General features: G+C 46.6%; 1 protein-coding gene across 3 annotated transcripts; it reads left to right on the forward strand.

Moving 5' to 3' along the window:
• Nucleotides 1–684: 684 nt before the first annotated feature.
• Nucleotides 685–3,792, forward strand: LOC123068175 (uncharacterized). 3 transcript variants are annotated; one of them, XM_044490656.1, is made up of 4 exons: nt 685–859; nt 1,854–1,992; nt 3,062–3,142; nt 3,216–3,792. In XM_044490656.1, exons 2-4 carry the CDS (start codon nt 1,870–1,872, stop codon nt 3,435–3,437), a joined length of 426 nt encoding a protein of 141 aa, XP_044346591.1. In that variant the 5' UTR covers nt 685–859; nt 1,854–1,869; the 3' UTR covers nt 3,438–3,792. The 3 variants fall into 3 exon arrangements, with proteins under 3 accessions (XP_044346591.1, XP_044346592.1, XP_044346593.1); XM_044490657.1 differs by having other exon boundaries at nt 735–991; XM_044490658.1 differs by lacking the exon at nt 685–859 and adding an exon at nt 1,106–1,160.
• The last annotated feature ends 5,268 nt before the right edge of the window (nt 3,793–9,060 follow it).

The raw sequence follows: 9,060 nt of genomic DNA on the forward strand, positions 1-9,060 counted from the left end.
CCCATTCGAGCGATGTAGTGCTGCACCACCTTAATATTGTAGACGGAGACTTTAGCATGCCAAATCAATTATTGCAGTATGCATTTTTTTAAATGGGTTTTTTTGGTGAACTTAAATCTATTTTCAAAACAAAACATGTTTGGAAAAAAACCGAAAAAATTCAAATTCTGCTATATATTTTACAAAACACGAAGAAAATTTTAAATTTTCAAACGTTTTCGTGAAACACATGAACAAATTTTGATATTGTGAACATTTTTCTAAAGCACAAACATTTGTTGGCTCGCCAACGCGAAGCAGCCGTACGTTGCGGCAAAGAGCTGCAGATAGGGATTTCACTACCTACGAGGCAAGCAGGATTTTCCTGGCTCATCAGCACCCAAAGGCGAATTAATTCGAGTCACACAACTCACAAGAAACAAATGCTAACAGGCACCTGGGCTTTGCCGGTTGAGCCGCAGCCCAATGATGGGCCTGGGCCGGATGCTTTCACGATCCCAATAGCCCCGTCGTCGTAGCAGGGGGCCCGCCTGACCTGTTCCCACTCCCTCGTTGACCCCATCGGATAACAATTATCAGAAACCCTCCACCGCTCTCACTGACACGCGGGCCACCCCGTCGGTGCACCATGCCTGGACCCACATGTTAACGTCACATCAACGCTTTACCCATGTGCGCCGGGCCGACGACGGGATCCCCCACCGCTTCCTCTCCTCCCTTTCCCCTCCCCCCTCCCACCGCCCCCCCGCCCGAATATTCCAAGCTCGCGTCTTGCGGCGGCGGCGGCGGCGAGCAGACGGAGCCCAGGCCGGAGGAGGCCCCGGACCCCGATTTCTGCTCCCAATCGTCTCGGCGAGAGGTGCGTGCGCGCCTCCCTTCTCCCCGCCCCGAACGCCCCCACCATTTCATCCGTAGCCGGCCGCCCGATTCGTTCCCGAGGTGCCCTTCTCGCCGTCGCCGGAGCCGGCTGCAGCCATTCCGGCGCGCAGAGGTTTCCCCTTCTCTTTTTACCCCCTTTCGTTCCAGAAGCTGGATTTGTTTCCTGGGCTGCAGTATGTATATTCAGCCGTAGCTTGCAGTATGTCTATTTAGGGAACGTTTCCTGCCGAGCTTCTTCCTCCGTGGCGCCGTCGGCATTCGGAGATCCTCAACGCTCCTCGGTGCAATTCCTCCTCTCTTTTTACTCATCTCTCCCCCCGTCCGAATTCGCTTCCTGGCCCGTGGCTGGAGACATTTCAGTCCTCTGTTTTTCCTGTAGTTCATCTCGAGTTTCCTGCTGGATATGATATCAATCTGTCACTTGCTGAGTCACTGTCCGCTCTTAGGAAGAACAATTTGCCCCCTCTCAAAACTTACTGTAATTTCTTTGGTGCTGGAGTATAGTTTTCAGTCCATTGGTTCATCCCCAAATCAGTCGATCAATTGTAAAATCGACGCAAACTGTTCATCTTTCTATGATAGGCAGAGTGCCCCTTACGCCATTGAAGATAAAAAAAAAGCGTATGCTGTTGGTGCTTATCGTAATCAGTCTGGTGGCCGTCTCGGTTGGCATGTACTGAAATTCCACACTAGTCTGGTGGCCGTTTCGGTTGGCATGTAGAGTACTACTGGAATCCTACACCAGTCTGGTGGGTTTTGGGTATCACTTGAACAATGATGGCTGAACAATCGACGGCGTTTCGTGTGGTTGATGCTGTCTCGCCTTTATCCTATTGGTTGTATATATGTATGCAGCTCAGGGCCTAGCTATACAGTACTTGTGGCTCTAGTTCAGAGTTGAGAGTTGAGACTGGTTGTCATGTACTAAGTGTGTGTCTGCAATCATGGTAATTGGTGTTTCTTATGGATCACAGAGGCAACGGAGCCACTATGCCTGGAGCAGATGAGACGTTTCCGGCAGAGTCGAGGGCGACGGTGTTCTTTGGGGCTGTGACATCTAAATCGGAGCCGCTGACCTTTGAAGAGTCCCTCAGATTTGTCAAGAAAGTGAAGGTGAGTTCCTGTGTTCCAACACTTTATTTATTCGTTTATGCTGTTACATGATTTGTATCCTTCTGGTTACAGTGTGAACCTTGCATCACTACTTCACCTTGTTTCATTTCTTGATGTATGTCGAATTACGCTTGGAACAACTCCCCATTGTGGGATCCTGATGGATGCCTCAGTTCGTATAGTCGTCAAGTATGAACAGACCACACTTAGCAAGTAGTAGAAGTGCGGAACTCTATTCTGTTGCTTAACTGTTTTCAGGTGAGTTCTATAGGTCTAGAATATGCAACAAAAACTGGGAGGGTGGGCATTAAGAATGCCAGGCCATGGGTTAGTTCAGTCACAAACCTTTGGTACTGTCATAAGGAATATGATTACACACTCTTTTGGTGATTCTAGACAGTTCTGAAAAGAAAAAGAACCAGACTATTCTTCGTAAAAAATTTAGGGAAGAACTAGACTATTCTTAGCCAACTTAGTGAACTTATGGTCTGGGTCTGTCCGAACCAAACCTCTTGTCTGCATCAGAATCTCATACCGTTTATTCCATTAACAAAAGGAACCAGATACCCTCCATGTAACACTGGTTTGGACTAGTAGATGTGTAGAACTCTCTGCTTTCCTTTCGCTTAACTGTTTTCAGGTGAGTTGCATAGATGTAGAATATGCAACAAAAGATGGGTGGGAGGGGGAGTTAAGGATGCCAGGCCATGGGTTAGTTCAGTCGCAAAACTCTGGTACTGTCATAAGGATTATTATTACAAACTCTTTTGGTGATTCTGGACTGTTCTGAAACCTTCTGAAAAGGAAAGAACCAGACTGCTATTAGCCAACTTACAGTCAATGTACTCTGGGTCTATCTGGATCAAACCTCTTGTCTGCATCAGAATCTCATGCCGTTTATTCTTGCTGTTAACAAAAGGAACCTGATGCCCTCCGTGTAACACTGGATCGGACTCTGTTTAGATTCTGTTTTTCGACTAAAAGTTTAGTTGCATTACCACTTTCAGCAAACGAGTAAAATTTCCAATTCACCTGCAGTCAAACCTTGATTAAGTTCCTTCTGTTTCAGGCTCGCAACTACATGCTGTACCTGTCGCTGTTTGACATCCTGGGCAGGACAGAGCTGTCCCAGCTGGAGGCCTACCAAACAGTATGAAACTACGAGTGCCATTGTACCCTCTCTTTGAACCAATCTAACGTTGTACTCATGTGTTGCTGTGCAGCTGCAGCTGCTGTTCCGCGACCACCCGGACCTGCACGAAGGGCTGGAGAAGTTCAGGCCCCCGATGCCCACGAAGCACGCCGCGGCGAACAGCAACCTCTGGCCGTGGGTGTTTGCGTGCGCCGCCGTCCCTCTGGTGGCGATGAGCCTGATCCCGGCGCTGGGGAACCCGGTGCTGTGGCTCGTCCAGCAGACGCTCGGCGAGAAGATGAGGGCGGCATGATTCGAGCCTGGTTCCGTTCGGCTACTGCAGTTGCGCCTCGGCTGGTCGCTTAGGTTTATCAATCCCGTCAGTCAATCGGTTGATCGATCAATAATGTAATTAGTTGACACATGGTCGTGTGCGTTCGTGTGTGTGTGTGTGTGGGTGGTGTATATATAGTTAGAGCAAGCAAAGCAACATCATCATTCGATGGGATGGGAGGAAACCCAGGGTTTATTGGGCTGCGCAGTATCAGGTAGGCACTGGGAAGAAAGAAATTTGGTCACAGACCTGCAGGTCAGGTCTTTGCAACACACAGTTATGCTGTCCACTGCTGGATCGAACTTGACTAGCTTATTGCTTTTATCTGCATATATATATATATGTGTGTGTGTGATGATGCTTCATGTCATGGTTGAACTCTCACTACATACGGAGCAAAATGGGTGAATCTACACTATAAAATACGTCTATATACATCCGTATGTGATAACCATTTGAAATCTCTAAAAAGCCAAATATTTAGGAACGGAGGGAGTACTTTGCGTTGCCCCCTTTGAGGACTTCTTTTCCATTGCCACACTGAACAGTAGTATAATCGGCTTCTTCATCGCTCGTTAGGAGCACTGGCGCCTGTCCGCCATCCTAGTGGGCCATGGCCCAAAACGTTCGCTACAAAAAGGATCGCTCATCTTGCGCCGTGTACGCTATACACCAGCTGCTGCTTTAAAACAAACAATTGACCAAATAGATTCAGTGGATACGAAAAAAAGTTCTCTAATTCAAAAAAGTTCATGAATTCTAAAAAAAGGTTGAGAATTTTGAAATGGTCGCTGATTTCAAAAAAAGTTCGTCGATTTTGGCAAAAAGGTTCAGGAATTTGGAAAAGTTCATTCATTTTGAAAACAAAACACGAATTCTCAAAAAGTTCACAATCTTGAAAAGAAAGGTCCACCGATTTTGACAAAAAAAATTGTGTTTCAAAAAGTTCATCGATTTTGCCAAACCAATTTATGGATATTAAAAGAACATGAATTATAAGAAATTAATAGATTTTGACAAAAATATCATGTTCACAAAAAGTTCATCGATTTTGGAATAAAAATCATAAATTTGAAAAAAGTTCATGGGTTTAGAAAAAAATCACAAACTCTAAAAAATTTCACAAATTTGAAAGAAAAATCCACGGATTTTCACAAAAATCTTCTGTTTTAAAGAAGTTCATCAACTTTGCCAAAAAAACACAAACTTGAAAAAAGCTCATGGATTTAGCAAAAAAAAACAAGAATTATAAAACGTTCACAATTTTGAAAGAAAAGTTCATGGATTTTGACAAAAAAAATCTCACGTTTAATAAAAGTTCATTTTTTTTAGGAAAAACACGATCTTGAAGAAAAAACATGGATTTTGAAACAAAATCACAAATTCTAAAAAAGTTCATAATTTTGAAAGAAAAGTTCATGGATATTGACAAAAAAATTCATGTTCAAATTTTTTTCATCAATTTTGGAAAAACATCACGAATTTGAAAAATCTTCATGGAATTTGAAAAAAAACCTGCATTTTGAAAATAATCACGAATTTATAAAAAGTTCGTTGATTCAAAAAAAATTCGCAAATTTTGGAAAAAGTTCTTGTATTTAAAACAAGATCATCAGTTTTGAAAAAAAAGTTCATGAATCAAAGATAAGGAATCCAGCTGGTTTTTGAATCAACAGGTTGGAAAAAAAATTGGAAGCTTCTAGAGGCTTCATAGAATTGGCTAGGTCAAGTTATGCAAGTTTTGAAAAAAAAAGTTCATCAGTTCTAGAAGCTTCATAGAATTTGCAAAATAAAATAAAATAAAACACCATGAACATTTTGTACACGATTAGCAGAAAAAGGAACAAAGAAAATAATAAAAAGGGAAAAGAAAAAATGCAATGAGGAAATTAAAAGAAAAAGTTACATAACATAAAACAACAAAAGGCCAAAAAGAGAACAAAAATAAAAACACACAACAAACCAGTCAGGAAACACCCGGCAAACTCACTCGGAGCAAGCTTGTGTGGAAATAATGAAAGATAACTGCCTCATGGGTTGTGACCCACGAACCGGCTCCTGTAGTCATGCCATAATGCACGCGATAGGCGAGAAATAGCTTTTGCGACCCGTGTAGTCCATGGGGCGTCTCTTGTGAGCGAATTGACCCGGACACGTCATTTCAGTTACTATTACGTGATAACTGAGATAGCATTAAACACATCCTACTTTTTTCCGTGCTTTTATGCGCGAAACTCCATGCACATCATAAGAGTGCTTTGTTTAGGTCAGGTCTAGGTTTTCCATATCGTATCGTCCCCCACCCTCCAACTCCTCCAGGTGACTGCCTCTTCCTCGCTCTCGCCTTCAGTTTTCGCCGCCTCGCCCCATGTCTCGTGCTTCGGGGAGGAGATGTTGTTCCGTGGAGTGCGTGTGCTTGTGGCCGCGTGCAGATCCGACACCAAAGTAGGCCCCGAGGGAGGATCGGCTGCGGCGGCGGTGTTTAAGGAGGTTCGCCCGATTCAGTTCGGATTTTGCTCAATTTTATTTGGTTTGTTTCCTAATTGTTTTCAATCTACCTTATCTGGAGATTGCTTGTGACCTAACCTTCTTATATATACTGCTTGTACATAATGAACCTTTGTTTAATAGATGTTATTTTTTTAAAAGACTGTACATTTTGTACATGATGGGCATAAATAAAAACAAAGAAAAGGATAAAAATGGGAAAAGAAAAAATGCAGCGAGGAAATGAAAAGAAAAACTTACATAACATAAAACAACAAACAGCCAAAAAGGGAACGAAAATAAAAACACATACCAAACCAGGCAGAAAACACCCAACTAACTCACTCGAAGCAAGCTTGTGTGGAAATAATGAAAAAATAACTACCTCATGGGTTGTGACCCACGAGCCGGCTCCTGTAGTCATGCCATAATTCGTACTCGTGATAGGCGAGAAATAGCTTTTGCGACCCGTGTAGTCCATGGGGCGTGTCTTTTGAGCGGATTGACCCGGACACGTCATTTCAGTTATTGTTATGCGATAATTTGGATAGCATTAAACACATCCTACCTTTGTACGCTCTTATGCGCGCAACTCCATGGAAATCAGAAGTAGTCCTTTGTTTAGGTCAGGTCTAGGTTTCCCATATTCTCTCATTCCCCCACCATCCAACTCCTCCAAGCGATTGCCTCTCCCTCGCGTTGTGTCTCGTGCTCTGGGGAGGAGAGGTTGTTCCATAGAGTGCGCATGCTTGTGGCAGCGGGCAGATCCAGCGCCGGAGGAGGCCCGGGAAGAGGATCGGCGGTGACGGTATTTAAGGAGGTTTGCCATCACGTGCACCAGGAGCCCGATTATTTCGCTCGATTTTATTTGGTTGGTTTCCTAATCATTTTTAATCTACCTTATCGCGAGATTACCTGCAACCTAACCTTTCTTATATACTGCTTGTACACAATGAACCTTTATATAATATATGGCAATTTTTTTGGAAAAGACCGCACATTTTGTACATGATGGGCATAAAAAAGAACAAAGAAAAGAATGAAAACTGGAAATAAAAAACACAATGAAGAAATGAAAATGAAACTTACATAACATAAAACAAAAATGGGAACAAAAACACGCACCAAACTGGTACAAAAAACACTCGACCAACTCCCTCGAAGCAAGCTTGCATGGAAAGAATGAAAAATAACTGCCTCATGGGCTGCAAGATCCACGAAACGGCTGAAAAATAACCGCCTCATGGGCTGCGCGACCCACGAGCCGGCTCTTCTAGTCATGCCATAATGCACACCCGTGATAGGTGATAAATAGCTTTTGCGACACGTATACTCGGTAGGGGTGGGGGCGTCCTACGAGCGGATTGGCCTAGACACGTCATTTCAGTTACTATTATGCGATAATTGAAACCACATTAAACTCCATGCGCATCAAAAGAGCCCTTTGTTTAGGTAAGGTCTAGATTTTTCATATTATCTCGTTCCCCCACCCTCCAACTCGTGCAAGCGATTGCCTCCCCCCATGCCCGCCTTCGGTTTCGTCGCCTCGCACGCGCGTCTCGTGCTCTGAGGAGGAGAGGCTTGTTCCGTGGAGTGCGCGTGCTTGTGGCGGCGGGCAGATCCAGCGCCGGAGGAGGCGGGCAAATCCAGCACCGGAGGGGGCGGGCAGATCCAGCGCCGGAGGTGGCCCAAGGGAGATCGGCGGCGGCGGGCAGATCCAGCGCCGGAGGAGGCCCCGGGGCGGTGGCGGTGGGCAGATCCAGCGCCGTAGGAGTCCCCGGGAAGATCGACGGCGGGCGGCAGATCCAGCCCAAAGGAGTTCCCGGGGAGATCGGCGGCAGCGGGCAGATCCAGCACCGAAGGAGTCCCCGGGAAGATCGGCGGCAGCGGGCAGATCCAGCACCGAAGGAATCCCTAGGGAGATCGGCGGCAGCGGGCAAATCCAGCGCCGAAGGAGTCCCCGGGAAGATCGGCGACAGCGGGCAGATCCAGCGCCGAAGGAATCCCTAGGGAGATCGGCGGCAGCGGTGTTTACGGAGGTTTGCCGTTGCGTGCACCAGGAGCCCGATTCAGTTCGGATTTTGCTCGATTTTATTTGGTTTGTTTCCTAATCCTTTTTAATCTACCTTACCTCGAGTTTACCTGCTACCTAACCATATTATATACTGCTTGCACAAACCTTTGTGTAATACCCCCTCTAAAAAATATAGGAGCGTTCATATCATTAGTTGTAGTGATCTAAACGCTCTTAATTTTCTTTACAGAGATTACATGGCAACTTCTTTTTGTATATAATAACATAAAACAACAAAAAACTAAAAAAGGGAACAAAAATAAACCAAACCGGCACAAAAAACACCCGGCAACCCATGAACCGGCTCATGTAGTCAGGCCATGGTGCATTTGCGACCCGTATACCCCGCGGGGCGTGTCTTGTGAGCGGATTGGTCCGAACCAAGCGCGATATAACCCACACGAGTAGAGCCCGGTGAGGTGGTGAGGCCACCGCCACTACCGCTGGCCCGTCCCCTCACCCTCACCCGTCGCGTCCGCGCCGTCCACGTGAAACTTATCCCCCACCCGACGGCGCGCCCGCTCGCCCGGTGATCGGATTGGTCCGGATGCATCGTTTCAATTACTACAATGGTATAACTGAAATGACATTAAACTCGTCCCGCCGTTCTTGACCCCCCTCCTCCGTGCACCTCCACGCGCGCCAAAAAGGAGTCCTGTTCGGGCCAGGACGCCGGGTCTGAACCTCGCGCGTCCTGGGTGCAGGAAGCATAGCACCGGTCCGAACAAACCGAAGGCATGTTTCGCCCGTCGGTCCGGACTTTTGGATGCGCCGGCCGAGGCACGAATTCGTCCGAATTCAAAATTCGGAAACTAGGTTTGGGAAACCAGATCGGGGTGCCGTGGCGTGGCGTGCGTGCGTGCGTTACCCACACGACGCAAAGGAAGCAGAGGCGAGCCCGGTGAGGCGCGCGGTCGGGTCACCGTCCCCCGGGCCGATCGGGGCCGTCCGCGCGGGCCTTATCCCCGATCCGACGGCCCCCGCGCGCGCCCGGTAGGTTTACGCCGCTCTTAAGGCGTCCTTCGTCCTCGTCTCGCTCCT

This window comes from Triticum aestivum, chromosome 3B (assembly GCF_018294505.1).
Source record: "Triticum aestivum cultivar Chinese Spring chromosome 3B, IWGSC CS RefSeq v2.1, whole genome shotgun sequence".
Classification (NCBI taxonomy): domain Eukaryota; kingdom Viridiplantae; phylum Streptophyta; class Magnoliopsida; order Poales; family Poaceae; genus Triticum; species Triticum aestivum.

What these genes read in the sequence shown, in the direction of transcription:
- LOC123068175 (XM_044490656.1), top strand. Translation starts at nt 1,870, where the DNA reads ATGCCTGGAGCAGATGAGACGTTTCCGGCAGAGTCGAGGGCGACGGTG. An exon ending in GATTTGTCAAGAAAGTGAAG is followed by an intron (nt 1,993 to 3,061) that starts GTGAGTTCCTGT and finishes CTTCTGTTTCAG; the next exon opens with GCTCGCAACTACATGCTGTA. An exon ending in AGCTGGAGGCCTACCAAACA is followed by an intron (nt 3,143 to 3,215) that starts GTATGAAACTAC and finishes GTTGCTGTGCAG; the next exon opens with CTGCAGCTGCTGTTCCGCGA.